Source organism: Conger conger, chromosome 1, assembly GCF_963514075.1.
Source record: "Conger conger chromosome 1, fConCon1.1, whole genome shotgun sequence".
Lineage (NCBI taxonomy): Eukaryota > Metazoa > Chordata > Actinopteri > Anguilliformes > Congridae > Conger > Conger conger.
Window position 1 is genome coordinate 66,036,708 of NC_083760.1, and position 17,890 is coordinate 66,054,597.

Sequence of the window (17,890 nt, forward strand, 5' to 3'; positions counted from 1 at the left end):
TTTTTTCCTTTCAAGATATCCTCTGGAATTTTCAATATGTATGCAAATTAGGCAATATCTAATTAAATATGCATACATTTGCATATATTTTGGTACCAAATTAATAGAGTCAGGCTTAAAGTTTTACTTTTGTTTTGACAATATACTAAGTACTAAACTGTACAGAGGGGTTTATCAATACAAGCTTATTTTGTCTTTAAAATGAAAACAAAAATAATAATACTGCATCCTATTAAAAAATATTGAAGTATTTGCTGAAGACAGCAACCCAAAATGAAAGGGCAACAAGACATTCACAATTCCTTCTGTAAATATCTGCAGAATACATCTGAGAATCAGTATGTAAGGTTTCGCGAATGCACCTGCCCTGGAAGTTACCAAGTGATGAAAAATGGATGAACCATTTAGAAATTATATAACATTTTGTACAAAATATTGGTTTAACATAATATAGAATAAAGTAATAATTTTCAATATTTGATTAATTTGGCTCATTCTTTGCAGCCATATACTGCTTGACGTCTGCAACACATAGACACATAGACATAACCAGATGCTTCCCTGGTGATGCTCTGCCATGCCTGTATTGCAGCCATCTTCAGTTCCTGCTTGTTTCTGGGACTTCATGCCTATAAAGTGTTCCATTGAATCATTTTCATATTATCCATGGTCGAATTACCTCATTGTTTCTGAAACTGTCATTTTGTTTCCAATGCAATGACTAGGGTTTTGCTAATTGAGACACGAGCAATACCTCAACTCTCTCAATATATATTCCTATTCAAATGTATTTTCTTGGGAATACTAGCGAATTGACAAAATTAAATAGAGGTGCCAAATTCACAAACACTGATTTTACAGCGTATGTGCGTTCAGTTCACCGACCCTATTGGCCGCTCTATTGGTTTTGGGGGGTGTAACTACGGGCCGGGTCGGGTCGGTTAGGATGCGCCAGCCATGTTGGATTGTCCAGCCCAGAGTGCAGGGCTGTATCCTTCAATGCAGGAGATTCATTCTGTACGTGAAACCAGGAGAAGCGAACATTTCATTAATCCCAATCTATCACTTCTCAATTAAGGGGATTAGGCAACATTGCAATACGTATTGACAGGAAACGTCACATAATCTCACAAACAAGGATACACGTGAGTACAGCTTTAGTATACTCTTTATCAAAAGCATGCAAAAATATAACTAACGTTTGCTAGCTAACTAGCAACATATAGCTAGCGACCCAAGTAAAACTCACCAACACTGCTATTAGCTTGCTGCTAGCGCAGTAAAGTGACTGATTTGCTTGCTCAGACACTGCACTAGCGCGCGCCACAGATGGCTAACTAGCCACCAAGCAGTGTGTTCAGTTCATTTCCATTTGGCGGCTAGGAACCATCAATAAAAATGTTTTGGCTAAAATGCAAGAATATGTCCCAGTGTCTGAATCTATGATCAGATGTACCTAGTGGAAATAAAATGAAGCTAGCTAACATTATTTACGTTTGACCATTTGCCTTCCGTTACTTCGCTAGCTAGCGCCTTAGTCTTAAACCAGCGGTGAACCACCTTTGTTGTCTGTTATCGGATGTTACTGAATATGTTCACTAAATTGCGGAATTGTTATTCTCCCTTAATTATTCGCTTGACATCATAACTGTTATGTTTCTGAGACAAAATGCTGCACACAGAATGCGGTGTCAGTGTGTTCTGCTTGACATCGGTGAGATGCAGTGATCACGAACAATCATGGGTGGAATTTACGTCAAACAAAGAGAAACAAATAAACAACTGGAAACAATAGTCAACACAGTGTTTGTTTGCGACCCAACATTATAACGTCAGGAAGGAGTCAAATTGAACGTTTTGTGTGGGTTTTAACGAACTTCACAGGATTTGTAGCCTATATGAATTTAATGAATAGAATTAATGGCATATTGTATGCTCTGCTATTGTGCAGTGGTATATAATATTCGTCTCCAAACAGTTGTTCCATGATTGCGCGCATTTGTCTAGTATAGGCACTATTATGTATCCAGGTACAAAGGAACATACAAGTCTGAGCCTTGGTGATGGTGATGGTGATAATTCGGGATGCACTGATCTTGCAATACAATAGCGTAGTTCAATAGCGTAGTTCAAGCCTAACCGTCAGTCGTATTGTCACATGCCCTAACCAACCATATACTCAGTGAGCAATTAGGTATTTATTAGACTTATGTTCTACTTCTGTAGCCTATCTACTTAGAGTTATAATGCGTTGTGTGCTCAGAGATGCTCCTCTGCATACCACTGTTGTAATGTGTGGTTATTTGCGTTATTGTCACCTTCCTTTCAGCTTTGACCAGTCTGGCCATTCTCCTCTGACATCTCATTAACAAGGCATTTCAGCAGAACTGCTGCACACTGGAGTTTTTTATTTTTTATTTTTTTTGCGCCATTCTTTGCAAACTCTAGAGACTAGTGTGCATGAAAATACCAGGAGATCAGCAGTTTCTGAGATACTCAAACTACAACATTTGCCACCAACAGTCATTCCACAGTCAAAGTCACTTAGATCACATTTTTCCCCATTCTGATGGTTGATGTGATCTTTAACTGGAGCTCCTGACTGTATCTACATGTTTGTATGCATTGCACTGCTGCCACACAATTGGCTGATTAGATGATTGAATAAATAAGTAGGTGTAATAAAGTAAAAAATGTTCCTAATAAAGTTCTCGGTGAGTGTATATCCAAGGTACCCATAAGTGGAGTGGTCCGTGCCTTGGACAGTAGGGAGATCTAAAGTGAGTGCTAATGCCTGTATCTCTAGAGTGTGTTGCTGAATTTGTCTCAGTGCACCAGCCATAAATAAAATGTGATGGCAGACAACTGAAGTGGCGTAGTCTCGCACACCACTCTAACTGTTCTTTACTCCCTCCATAGTCCAGATCTCACATACACAGCAGTTAAATACAAAATGCTGGAAATGTATACCATCATGCCAAAATGGCTTAAAATGGTCCTGACATCCCTGTTTTCTTTGGATACTGTTAACTGTGATTGTATCCCATCACTGTGATGTCCTTCATCCATTTGAAAGGAGCACTGTAATATGCAAGTTAACTGCAATATCTGTGGCCTGGCAGTGCCTGTTTTCACACTGAAACCAACCGACTGTGCATTGGAGGATTGCAGAATTTGTACAGGAAGATCACGGGTGGCCCCAAATGATCAGTTGACTCAACGTTGAGCTGTAATGCAGTCAATATCCTGCCGACTGGAACCTCCTTCCCTGGCAATGCTATGGGCAATAATGCATCAACCCATAGCGTCTACACCCATGGGATACTTACTGTAATTAGCCCACTGGTTTTTCAACAAGACGAAATACGCATGTAAATATGTGCAGTACAAGTAGAATAGACATTATAATGGACATCTTCAATTAGTTGTCTGAAGCTAGGTGCTTTTGTTGGTTCCGATGTAAGAGCCCTTTGTATGAAAAAAGGGAAGTTTATAATAAGAATACGAATATGTTCTTGCATGAGATCTGTTGTTATTATAAAACATGTTACCTATGAATGTGTTTGTGCAGTAAGGCAAGGAGGTGAAACCTATATCTGGTACCTGTATTGCTTTCCCTTCACTAAATATGCAGGGTCAAAAAGCTCCATATTTCTTTCTGATTCTCTGCATCTGGCCTGGAAACTCTGCCAAGAAAATATCAAATGTCTTAATGCACTGTGTTTGATATGTACGATAATAATTCATCTCAGTGTCATAGGTGCTTAACAGGAGAGAAGGAATCACATTTGCCTGCATGCATATCACTCTTCATCCCTTTTAAGGTTCTCAGTGTACTCAATGTGCAAACAACGTACCTGATCCGTGCTTACCTGGACTAGATGTCCACATTGGAAATTTTACCAGGAGAACACGTCTCCAGTTTTCATTTTCATTTCAAGTGTCATTGGATATTTTATTGGCACTGAGATTCAGGATTTCAGTTTTATCATCCGAAAGCGCTTTTCTTGTATCACTTTGCCCTCTTACTGAACTATGACATTAGTTTAGTAGTAACAAATACAGTGGAGTGCACAAATGTGGTTTAAATGTCTGTTACAATTAATCTGTACGTAACTGTAAATGTTACAGTTAAACGGGTGTTAATGGTGAAACGCCTAACTGAAGCTGAATGGTAAGCTGAATTTAAAATAAATGCGCTTTCGGATTCTGGCTGCGTATAACTTCCCATCAGGCCGTTTACTTTCTAAACAATTGACTATGTTTGGCTATTTCAGGGGGTTAAGGATGCAACCACTGCAGGGAAGGTGCCCACTGCAGGGAATTCTGCGTTATTATAGTTATCAAAGAATTTATGTGTGATTTAAATCTGTAGCTGTGGTTCACGTAGGCTATGAGTCATTGTTTGGTGTTTCTGGCGTTTCAGAGGATTCCGTGTTTATTCGTTGACACGCAAATTCAAACTACTGGCAAACTGAATGTAGCATTCCACTATGTGGTATCTACATAAAAATAAATAAAACAATGCATGTGAAAGTGTGGTGGGGAAGCTGTTGCTAACATGAGACTACGAACCATAGTCACATCTTATTTTTTTCCATAAATGAGATACGACCCCTTGGGGTCATAAGCAGTATCGGTTACACGGTTAACCGTTTTGAAAATGGGATGGCAACCGTTACAAATCCCTTGTTAAACATGCCACCTTTCTGCAAATTTTAAAGAAAGATTGCTTTAAAAACGAGAATTGAAAGAAGCTGGCTACAGGAAGCATTTGCAAGCTGTTATAGTTACCCGAGGAGTACAAGGTACTAATTGACAGGGTTCCCAAACTTGCATAGGGCCTTTTCCCTTTTTTATTATTTAGAAACTGTAAAATATTTAAATAAAATGCTTTAAAATTTGAAGAAATGTGTCATGTTTAACTTTGTGCCATTTCAAGGTCAGGTTCACTTCTGTTCACCAAGATATTAGTTGTAAAAGGCGTTTTGGCCAGGGGTGCACAAATTTTTGCATATGATTATACATACAAGCAAGCGCTCCTCTTACATCCTCATAGTTTTTCAGGCTTTGATATTGCATCCATTTTTCAGACTATGGAACATCACCTTGTCTGTTGCACACTCACAAGTTCTGCTTAACAAATAAGTTAGAGTACAAGTAAAACTGCAATGTTATCTGTCAGTGTCAGTTGTCAGAGTTTCACATTGCTGTTCTATTTCTTCTAGTTGTCTGCGTCAGTAAGCAGCTTATGGAGAAAATCAGCAATCTTTGAGAAATGTGTTCATTGATTACTACCTGAGTTCCTGTCCCAGTTGCAGTGCTTATAAATGCTGAACTGGGGTGGGGTAGTGGGAGGGGCCAGGTATGTTGATTGCGTGTGTGTATATGAACATGTGATTGCGTGCGAGAGAGAGAGAAAGGACTGTTCTAGCGGAGTGAAAGAAACAGGAAGAAAATTGCTTGGGAGCGCAGACCTGCCTCCCTCCTTCACAAGTGGGATATGCAGTTTTGGAGTATTTTGAGTTGTGCTCATGGAGGTATGTTTGTTGTTTTCTTTACTGTCATAGCTGTGAACAAGCACTATGATTCCCCAATGCTAGACAAATGTGAGAATATGTGTAGGTAGACCGGGCGGGCTTGGCGATCTGTGTGTGTGTTGGATGTGTGCTTGGGGTGAGGTGAGGAATTTGCCTCTTTTCCATGCAAGCTGCCGCTTGCGGGGAAAATTCCAAGGAGAAATACACGTTACTATACAATGCAATTATGATATGAATGAAAGAAAAAACAACAATTTTCTTTAAAGAATGAATTAAATGAAAGGGACTCTTGGCTATTACCGCAGTTTTCATTTAAATGGTCCTAATTACTGTGTGCTAGGTGTGTGCCTGTCTCTTTCTAAAAAGTGCCAAAAATACCACAATTAAACAACTTTATAGTTTTGTTGCAATGCATAGACATAAGTATCGTACACTGGTTTGCCCATTTTACTCATTTTTTGACTGTAGATTATGATTTTTTTTTTTTATGAATCCCGCTGTAATTGTCAAACATGTCCTGGACTTGGTGTTGAAGCCTGATTAGCAATATTCGTTCCCTTCTTTTCCGAAAAACACCTAGGCTACATTTCAGTAGTGCGCTTTTGGACATAGGTCTGTTTTTTTTTTTACTGCTTTTGAGTGCTATTATATAAATCTGTTCAATGTTTTTTATTTTTATTTTTAATCATTTTTCGTCTCATTTCATATGTTTTTGGCATATCCCTATATGTGTGCGGTATGTCAAGGCTGGATTGAATGTTATGAGTTATTGAGTTTAGGCCATGTGCTCTTGGGAGTGCTGCCTATTCTGCAATATGCCAAAATACTTGATTATTCCAGCACGCCATTAACACATTTTGTCCTTTAATTAGACTAAGGTATCATTTGTAAGATTGTTTCAGTTTTTCTGTTGCTGTGGGTGATGTTTTTGTCGGTTTTTATTTAATTTGTTTTAAATGTCTTAGAAGCTTTTATTATACTGTTTATATCATCAAACAACAGTTATGTTTTCCCTTCTGGATGAAGTTTTTGAGTTTGTGATTAAAACTTAGGCTTGTACTGTAGAGACTCCATAGTGAGCTTATGCAATCAACCTTGCTCAACTCTACAACCAGCAACACCCACTGACAACCCTATGAGTAAGCTAGATGTATGGTCAGCTGTACGCTGACTTAAAGTTCAAAAACAGTAATTTTCATTCTTAATTATGTGACGGGGAGATAGATAGATGCAACCATGAAGTCTACATTTCCAGGCCTCAACTGCCTGTTTACAAATAACTAGAAGGGAGAGCCGAAGGGCATGATTTTGTCATCGTAATTCCTTCTGTTGCTACAGACACGTGAAAAGCCATACCCACTCGTACCAGAGCTCATATTGCTTTCATGCAGCACTCCTCAGTCCTGGTTCTGGAGAGCCTGAGTCTGCTGGGTTTTATTTTCCTTCAGGATTCAGACTCAGACCCAAGAAATGAGGAGACCCAAGTGAGCCATCACTAAGTAATCAGCACCTTTAACTGAGCCATTGCTGTGCTGCTCACACTCTCTGTAACAACAAAAGCCAGCAGACACTGTGGCTCACCAGGATCAGGATTGGGGGCCACTAGTTTAATGGAACATGCTTATACACACTGCCCACCAGGCTAATATTGACGCTCAGGCTAAGCTCCATAAACAACTCTCATTTCTCTGATTCCAAGGCCCAAGTCTGTTGTTTCTGCCAGCTGAGGAACAAATGCAGCTGCTTTCCCTGGGGGAGAGACCGTTCTGCGGTTACACAATCACCCACAAGCGCAAACCTTGATCAGTGATGATAACAGTGTTTAAATACATTTACATGTGGTAACATTACTTCCTGTTTGTATTATTCGATGCAGTGGTGAGAGACCAAGCTGTTACATGTGTGATAATTCTATAGTTAGATGCGTGAGATTATCAGCATACAACACAATTTCACAGTAACAATAGGGCCCAGATACAATAACTGCCCTCTCTTTATCTCCATATCTCTGCGGTGTGATGTGTAGCAAGAATTTGTCATTTCTCTATGAGTTTCCCTGCAGTTTCAATAGACAATGTTCAATCTGTTCACGACTCATTTCTTGTGCGTGTGGCTTTGTACAGAAACTGTTATTTTGTTCCCATCTCTAAATGGCTGCATGCATTTGCCCCCGGCCAGCATGCTGAGGCTGCGTGCTGAGGGAGGGACAGGGAGAGCTCCCTCATGGTCAGACATTTGCTGTTCGTTAGCATTGCTTGTGCTTAATTTAGATGGCAAATGACAACATTGTTGAACGCTTGTTTCTTCAGTTGTACGAATAGTGTTTTGGCCTCAAAAGCAGGTCAGCCAAAGGGGGGCTATTACTTCATCAAACGAGATATCTAGCATATGGTGAACAGTTACTCTGGTGTCCAAATGCTCCTCAGCATCTAACTAGGTCCAGGTGGCGTTTCACATTATCTTTACATAAAGGGCGAGGGAGAGATTTAGCCTTGATTTATGAAAACTTTTTCTACTTTGTTGTTTTAGCTCAAGCGGCAAAGGGAGCAGAAATATATTCATTTTATTTTAAGTGGATCCCTCATTTTACAGGAATTATCCTATGGCACAGGCCTGGATGTGTGCATGCACCTTACTCACTGATGTCACCACTTCCATTGCAGTTATTTCTTTTTGTCCATGCCAGAATTGTGCTGCAGAAACAACTTTTAGGCAGGCTCTGTGGTTTGGAATGAGTGTTCAAGGATGCAAGGGCCATCAGTAAGTAAGCAAAGTAAGTGAGGAAGGCACTATTGACTATACCCTAATGAGGCTTGATTATTTTTTGAAACCCAACAAGGACACCCATCAGTTTTGTATCTTCATCTGCCAGTCTGTGTATGTTGTTGATGTGTAGTAAACTGAGAATCGACATAATATGAACCTAACACAAAAAGAAGCACACGAAGGCTGGTCTATGAGAAATCAATACAGAAAATGAAGCACACAAATTCAGCAGCTCTGCCATTCACTTTCTGTGAGTCACGGTTCAGCAAAATGTAACTTTTTCATTGACTGAGCATGTCACCACTCAGTAATGGTTATGAGTAACCTCAGAAAAATTCCTGTTTTTATGCCTCCGCACCGGCAACGTTTTTTGAACATAGCTCAGTAATTAATCTGCTAATAATATTTTCCATTTCACACACGTCTATTAGGATAAAATGATTCTGACATTTTATATCCAAAAGGTCAAAGGTCAACTTCACTGTGACATACTATTCTGCTTACCACTGTAGCTAAGAAAACAAGCTTGAGTTATTTTGTTGTTGATTGGTGATGTAATTATTAGTTGATATTCTAGAGTTAGTATCAAATACGTTTTGTTTGAATATTCTTCAATTGTTGTTGGTTTGATTTGATTATGGTGCAAAACAAATAAATTCATACAATGTTGTTTAAGCATGTGCAACTTTATAAAAAAAAAAGAAATAAATATTATTGCATTACAAAACTCTTTGTCTTATCATTCCACTACTCTGCCTTTAACTAAATATCCAGGTTGTAATGACAGAAAATATTTTATTCAAAATGTAATGTTGTTTACATTATGCACCAATGACAAAAGTTATTGCTTAACAGACAGGGATGTAACCTGCAAGTTGACTGGTTGACGGAGACATACACCCGCAAGGCTGTTATTTCGCTCTAGTTTTACTTCTTTTTGAGAAGGTGAAGGAAGCCACTTACCTCTGCTTCTGAAGCTATGTTATGGATCTGCTCCAATGCCGGGAGTTGGACATTGTATTCTGTATTTGAAGGTGGCCTGTCCTGGGGTAATCAGATATTGGAGGAAACCAATAGTTTCTAGAAAAGGGCTTGTTAGCGAAGGTGTCATTGTCTCTGTTACAATGAGTGCAAAGTAACAAAGTAGAATTGAGAATGTGGTGTATAATACGTGTGTTTGGAGTGGTGGCAAGGGGTATGGATGTTATAACCTCAAGTTAATGGAAACCATGTTGTAGGTGTTCTGGTACATTGGAACAGGAACAGTGTGATTGCTTAATGATGTGAAATGGGTTGTGGTGCTGTTGCATTGTTGTCAGTTTTATTCATGCTTTGTACTGATGTGCACACACAAGCACACAAACAGAATGTTCCCCTGTTGTTGACATCAGTGTTACAAAAATGTGAATATGCATATGTTTTTAGTCTAGAATAACCATGGGTCTTTCTACATTGTTGTTTTGAATCATAGTGAACAGGAACAAGTCAGAATAAATAGACCCTGAGATACAGTAAGCCTAAATAACCCCTAGCCTAAATAACAAGAGAGAACACAAGTGGTTCTCAAGAAAGTGTGAAGACTTGCCATTGACTCCAGCAAGTGGAACTAATTCAATGCTCTATTCTTTTGTGGATTTCTCACCAAATTACTAGTGTGACTACATGTAGTCTCTTAGTATTCCTCATTGAAAGTTTCTGCATGCGTTGCATTTTATTTCCATTTTCTGATTAATATTGCATTTGTTTTGATGCTGATTCACCAGCGAGCCTCTTTCTGAACTACTGAGAATGGTTGTAAAGGTAGATGACTAAATCACAAGAGATGAAAAATTCACATTTACTGTTACGAGTATGAGAAGCGGCAATATCTCCTAAAATGAATCCCACAACGACTCTGTTTCGCACACATAAAGTACACATGTAAACAGGAAAGTACCAGTGCATGCACACATACATACACACAAATACATGTTACATGCAGTATGCATGGATGTCCATGTACACATGCAAGCACCCAAAGTACGGACACACCAAACTATACACCCCCCCATACATACATAACTTTTGACTCAAAAGGTAGTTTTCATATGGATTGAGAGCTATTTATATTGGGCTTAAGCAAAGTTCTCAGACCATAAGAGTGAACACTTCTCCGAATGTTAGGGTCAGTATGTATGTAAACTGTATCACAACACAATTGCTGACCACAGTCAAATGTACCTGTGATTGTAGCTTGTTTTTGACCTGGACTGGATGAGAAATCATATCTTTTTGCCAAGTTCAGAATCTCAGAATGCAAAATTAGCTCAATATATGGACACGGCCCGATTCTAGATCATCAAGCTGAGCCAATATGCTTTAGTTTTTCTGCTAGTCCTTTGGTTTGTATTAAAGCTCATAATACCAGTATATATTATTTAGTATAGAGTCTATTTTCCCCCTTCTGATAGACACTGTAGTAAACTGCAATGTGCCTAAAGAACTGGGCCTTTAATTTGGCCTCTCAATATAAAAACGCTTGCTTGCTTTATTTTTTTTCACATGGCATTGTAGAGGTTTTCAAACCTGTCTCCTTGGGACTGTCTCCTAGCTCTATTAAGGTTTAATTTGGATTTTCTGTTTGTTTGGAAAATGGTGATTGTTTGGGCTGCTCTGAGAACTCATCACCTTGGCAATGAGACTGATCAACCAAAAGAGCAAACAGAAACACACATACACACACATCAACCAAAAGAGCAAACAGAAACAAACATACACACACATCAACCAAAAGAGCAAACAGAAACGCACATACACACACATCAACCAAAAGAGCAAACAGAAACGCACATGCACACACATCAACCAAAAGAGCAAACAGAAACGTGCATATACACACATCAACCAAAAGAGCAAACAGAAACGCACACACGCACATCAACCAAAAGAGCAAACAGAAACACACATACACACACATCAACCAAAAGAGCAAACAGAAACACACACACACACATACATCGACCAAAAGAGCAAACAGAAACGCACACACGCACATCAACCAAAAGAGCAAACAGAAACACACATACACACACATCAACCAAAAGAGCAAACAGAAACACACACACACACATACACACACACACACACACATCAACCAAAAGAGCAAACAGAAACACACATACACACACATCAACCAAAAGAGCAAACAGAAACACACACACACACATACACACACACACACACACACACACATCGACCAAAAGAGCAAACAGAAACGCACATACACACATTAACCAAAAGAGCAAACAGAAACACAAATACACACACACACACACACACATACACACACATATCAGCCAATAGAGCAAACAGAAACGCACACACACACACACAGTTGCACACACACACAAACAACGCGGTGCATGCAGAAAAATGAAATGCCCCCACACATTTAGTTGATTCCTGTTTTGGCCTGTGGAGGATGGGTTTTGATGCATTTCCTCAGCCCCTGTCCCTGTCATGGTAATCCGTGTGGACGGATGCATGGTTTTACAGTAATGGAACTTCCTCTCCATTGAATGTGCATTGTCTTAATGGGCTCTTAGATCTATCTCCTGCACCAAGACCCCTCCTCCCTCCCCCTTACCATTTTCTTTTGTGTTCTCCTGAGCAAGAAATGGTATCAAAGAAGGGAGATTGTTTCAATGTAGCTCTTAAATGTGATCATTAAATGAGCCCTGAAAAAGATGTCACCATTGTCTTTGTCAAGGGTTTGGGTTCTAGACAATGGCAGGTTGATATTTAAAATAGATCTTCTCAGAATGCAATGTACAGTGATACGAGAAGATTCTTGAAATGTTTTTTAAAATCAGCCTGCCATAAATGGAACACCTTTGCCTTTAATATGAAGTGTTTTTGTTAACATGCCGTAGACATTTCAATAGACCTCTGACATGTCAAAAACTGCGGTCGAGGCGTGGGAGTGGAGCAGAGCGAGGGGTCAAGCAGGTATATTTTTCATAGAGAGCAGAGTGGATGGGCATGTCTGAATGTTGTTTTTTTTGTCCTGTTCCATAATGCTCCAGCACTTTAGTTTCACAAGTACAGCACGTGATCTTCTGGCCCAGCATGCAATTGCACATTACCCAGATAATAAGCAGGCGCAGATATTTTTAGGCAAAGAAAATGACCAAAAAATAAATCTGTGTGTGTAATAAAAGTTGCGAATGGAGAGGGGGTGAAGGTGATTATGGAGACGTTGCTGCCGCTAGCAAACTGAAGTTTCCTGACAATAACAAAAGGGCACCGAATGATGAAGTCATTCTTTACATTTTGAGAGCAGACAACACAGGCAACTTAAAACTGATTGTGTTTATCCCTGCTCAACTCCACTCTCATGCTCTGGTTGAGAGATAAAGGAAGCATCTCATTAAATTATTTGGTCTTGACTTATAACCACTGCTGAGGGATAGTGATGCAAAAATTATGAAGCTTTTAGGAAGCGCTACTATTTTACAGGAAGGACACGCCTGGAAGTGCTTTCCCCTGACCATATTGCATGCTAGCTCATGAGGGATGGCTAGATCAAACTGTATGCTTATGTTTCCTCTGCTAGATCAAACTGTATACTGTGGTACCTGTACAATCTGGAATTTCACAGATCTTAGATTTCATTTCTACATGTGGAATTATCCCTTAAAGAGTTGGCCTATCACTTTCATAACACCATCAGTTCACAAAGTAACTGGAATTACAAAAGCTGGTCTAATTGCCAGAGCAATGCTCATTTAAACTGAATCGGATCTCTCAAACCCTATTTATTTTATGGTATTTATGGCATGTGGATCTCTATGTAGGTCATATTTGTTTTTGTGCCCGTCAGCGGCAGCTGTAATTCATTATTGTTAAGAGAAAGCAAAGGTTTATGTCAGAATTGCTAGTGTGGCAACAGCTCCCAGTTGTTTTTTAAAGCTATAAATCAGTTTTTTGTCTCACGTTGAAATTATTTATGGATTCACTAAAAAAATCTGTGTGCTTTTAAAGCTTTTGACATATGCCGTACTTTTCCCAGTATAATGAAATACAATTTCATGAAGTTTCGCATAGATCTAAAATACTGAGTAACTAGCACATAAATTATGATCTCACCACCTCATTCATGTGGTCTCTAAGCTTTTGTCTGACTCAATCTCAACAATTTGGTTTCATGGAGAAATGAACTATGAACCACAAGGATCCCACACTGCTGTAGAGCAATGGGGTTTACTGTAATTTATTTAACCTCTGCAAATTTACAGAGGAGAATGACCAAGGATAGTCATTGATGGAAATTGTGGATAGACTGCATAAGGATATTGGTTACTTGATAGCGTAAACTCACCGTGTTTCGAACACCAGGTTAGCTCACTTTCATGACGAATAACGAAAAAATTACTTCCAGATTAACTTAGGTTTTGGTGTATGTAAAGTATAATTCCATTTTCATGAAAACTTGGTACGAGTCACATACACGATCCCTTTCAGCATACAGTGACATGGTAATAGTGCTCCACTGTTTCATTGTAGTGGGGACGCTGTTGTTATCCGGGCAGGCTTATAGGGCGGTATTTGGACCGGACCATTGTGAGCTAACACGGTCTTCCGAACACAGGGACATAGTGCAGTTATTTGACATTTTCTCTATACTTATTGGTCAAATTCACATCAATCAAAGTGTTTTAGTGTCTGAGATAGTCAATAAGCAACCATAATCATAAACTACCGTTGAATGTACGTTAACTTCTGGTCGAGGTGCTGCTTCCCCGTGTTCTGTTAAGAACACCGCACGTTTACGTTACGTTGTTCCTTATGTTTGTTATCCAGTCTGCAAGGTTAGAGAAAAGGAAGAGTGTGGACATGCCTGCGGCATTGCATTTTTATTTGTTTAGGGTAGCCCCTTATCTCTGCTTCTCTTACGCCCTTGTTTTCTCTTTTTTTTTTCTTCCCTATCTGGTTTGCATTCCCTCGGTCTTGCTTGTCTCTTTCATATGTCTGCTGCTCCCTCCCTCTCTCATTCCTCACTCACCCTGTCTCTGTTGCTCTCTCTCATGGTGTGCACTGATGTGGATGTGGAAGGCTGAGTCAGTGCTCTTCACAGCAGTCCGATGCCATTTCACTGTCATTATGACTGCAGGACTGAATTGACTACTCTCAGTTAGTTGTAGATCAGGAAGGACATTGTTTCGGAATACATATTAGCTAGTAGTTATTGTAATTTTTCCTCAACCTTGACTGTTGGAATAATTGCTGTTAATGGATGGACTGTACCATGGTAAGGATATTTGTTTTTTTATACGTTACAGTAGATCGCTGCATTGTTTAGGAAATCACTGGCAAGCCCCTTTCATAAACATGGCTCATGGCTAAAAGCTTTATTGTGTTTTGCTTTGCTAGTGATTGCATTAATAGGACTCTGCAAGGATTTCACAATTGGCAATTGTTTAACATGAAATTTATCAGCTTCAATATGTGAACCAGCTGAACAACGCCATGCACTGTAGTATTTGGTGCATCTGAATATTGTATTACATTTCAAATTAACAATACACTGTATGAAAGGCAAGTCATACAGTCCTTTTTAACAGTTATTGGAAAGGTATTTTGGAAGGTAATGATAGTCAGTAAAACTTTGTAATGCAATAAGGCTCATATTGTTTTATTACTTGGTTTGAATGCCCAGAAATAAGTTATTTGATCATTCAGAGCTGCTTTGTCAAAATTACTGTTGTGTTTATTTTTGGCAAACGAATTAACATTGTATCATGGGCACAAAGAATATATGATAATGGCAGCATGAATTTAATAGACATTTAAGTGTGTACCTGGGTAATGGAAAAGTGTCCAACAAGCTGTTAACAGAATGTTAACCTATCATATCGGTGTGTACTGTATGTTTTGTGATTAAATTAACGCAATATGCTTATTGTGGTCAACAAGTCAGGGGAGACTTCATTGTCCTAATTTAATTATTCTGTAAAGCTGCAGTATGTATGGTGAGTTATATGGCATTTTCTATGAAACTATAACACTTTATTAAATCGGATTATAACAGAGCCATATTTCTCCTCTGATTCCACCACAGTCTTCCAGCTCCTGGCTTGAATGCATTTTATTCACAAAGAGGGGAAATGGATCTCTTTTGGAATTTTCCCTATTGTGGGATAATTTCACGCACTCTGTTTGTTTGCTATGTGAATAATGGCTTCTGCACTTTGAACAAATGGCACGATCCCTCACATATTTAATGATGGCTTTATTATTCCTGCCTCCATTAAATTTTGATGATTGTAATTTTTAGAACGAGCAATTTGCGGGCTGCTGTTAGTGCTCTTATCATGCAATGTGTGGGCATCCGCCACAAGTCCTGTAGCAAATATATTATCCTCAAGTATTAAAAATAAAAATACCCTCCTCCTGTCCTGCCAAGATCTTCCATCAGTGATCAAAATATCTTTCCTCTCCATTTCCACATAGTGGTTTTACAAGAAACACATTTTACATGCAAATTGAGTGAACTGTTGAAATGAAGTGAACTTGTACAGAAAAAGAAGGGTGTAAGAAAAGGGTATAAGAGAAAAGAGGGAAGTTAATTTCCTTGTACTTAGAGTGGTAGAAAGAACACCCAAAGAAACCTTGTTACCAGTCTAAACAGGAATGAACTGTGGTGAGGGAACTGACTAGAAACTAAGCTGAGGTTCTTGCACGGTTTAAAACCAAAAGCATTGTGTATTTTATGTTTTTTCATGTCCCAGGTGTAAAAAAGCCATTGCAATAAATAAATTATGTTATGATTGTGTTGTGCGTGCAGTGTGTAATGTGGATGTGTAGTTTGGTTTGTGTGTGAGACTGCTCCCTCTGTCAGGCCTTCCGAGTGCCACTCCAGTGATTTTGAACATTTAAAGGTAGTCCATATTTATTCCGTTTCTGCTGGGACTCCCATCTGTGCTGTGGATATTTGTACATTTCTTCAGCTGCACTGACATCCTTGTACAGTGTACAGTATGTAGAATGTTAAAGATATAAAAAGTATTTATCATCCAAATCAGGGATGTTACATTCGTGAAGGTAGTAATTTATAATAAATTGAATACTGTGTTTCAGTGGTATAAAAGTATATTTAGTTATTAAGGATATGGTCCAGTCATGAATATGTGTAGCCCTAGGTCCTAGGTAAACTGTTATTATTCACATGAATATGCACTATATAATGAGATAAACACAAGGTATAACATAATAATTTTTTGAGGAGCTATACAGTAGGTTAAAACAGACATCCCCATTTTAAGTTTTGCCTGCTGTCAGTATGTGAACACCAGTCAATCAACTGTGCAGCTGTGCAGACAGCCTTTTAACAGCTCCAGTTCCAGATCCAACTGGTGGAGCTGGTTCAGTATTTATGTAGTTCACTGCTTCCATTTTAAAGGTCATGTTTGCCATCCTCAAAGACATGGAAAGGCTCCATTTTTATCCTGAACTAATTTGTTTTCATACTGTCCAACTCTGCCATTTTTATTGAAATTCTTCACATTGCCCATCTCCTGAAAAATGCTGAAAATCCTATCGTTTTTTTTAGATTTGCTATCAGGTATGCACCTTTCTAACTGTCATTACCTTGCCTGTAAGTGGACTGAGCTGACATGGGTCAGGGAAGATAATGGAGAACCTCCCCAAAACTAAACATAGTAAATTAGCCCTGTTCCAGTTCTCAAGTTTTAAAGGGATGACATGAGTCAGCCTGGTTCCAGCTCTAGTGTTAAAGGTGTATAATTAGCCAGCGTGGGTACAGCTCTGCAGTGGTAAAGGGGTGTAATAAGTCAGTCTCAATCCAGCTCTGCAGTGCTAAAGAGGCAAAAAGAGCAGGCTTTCTGCCGGATACACTGGTCAAAGGGGTATGATGTCCCAGCTTGGTTCTGGCTAACGGTATGCTGGCCCGGTGTGATTGTAGTTTTCAGTATTAAATGGGAAATAAAAGCCAGCCTGGTTCCAGAGCTACAATATAAAAGGGGTGTAGGCTTGTAATCCTGTCTTTTCTGTATATCAATGTAAGGAAGGTCTGACGTGAAGCTGCTCAACTCTGGCTGGATTAACAGAAGAAGCTCTCAGGTCCTCTTCGCACTTGTACTTGTGTTTGATCTGCACTTCCTTGTACGTCGCTCTGGATAAGAGCGTCTGCTAAATGCCTTGTAATGTAATGTAAAAAAAATAAAAAAAGCTGGCTCTGGCACAAGGGCCAGTTAGATCAGAGACTGTATGGATGGTGGAAATAGCTCAGCACCTTTATGCCTACAACTGAGTCAGTGATAAGTTGTGGGTGTTGGATTTGAAAACTTGGTAGATGTGGTCTACCAGGTTTTTACACTCAGTTCAGTGTGGGATGTTAGGCTAATTTGGATAGATAGATATGGAGATAGGAAATAAAATCAAAATTAAATATTCATTGATCCATCATTAACAGGACTCAGCAGCTTCCAGCCTGTCTTGGCATCAGCACAAATGTTTATATGTACCTCTTCATCAGAGTCATTGTGGTCTTTTAACGATATCGAGATCTGAAATTCCGCATGACC

The 17,890-nt window shown here is 39.1% G+C and overlaps 1 protein-coding gene across 2 annotated transcripts in view; it reads left to right on the top strand.

The window, feature by feature from the left end:
• The first annotated feature begins 1,004 nt into the window (after positions 1–1,004).
• Positions 1,005–17,890, top strand: part of LOC133109570 (focal adhesion kinase 1-like) — a 76,338-nt gene continuing 59,452 nt past the window's right edge. Inside the window, exon 1 of one of the 2 annotated variants that reach the window (XM_061218992.1) lies at positions 1,005–1,145. Coding sequence is in view for 1 of the 2 variants with exons in the window: in XM_061218975.1 (XP_061074959.1) it covers positions 14,577–14,595 (19 nt within the window). In the remaining variant the exon portion in view is untranslated. Of the gene's footprint in view, positions 1,146–14,544; positions 14,596–17,890 lie in introns of those variants that run through there. The other variant, XM_061218975.1, reaches the window with a different exon arrangement.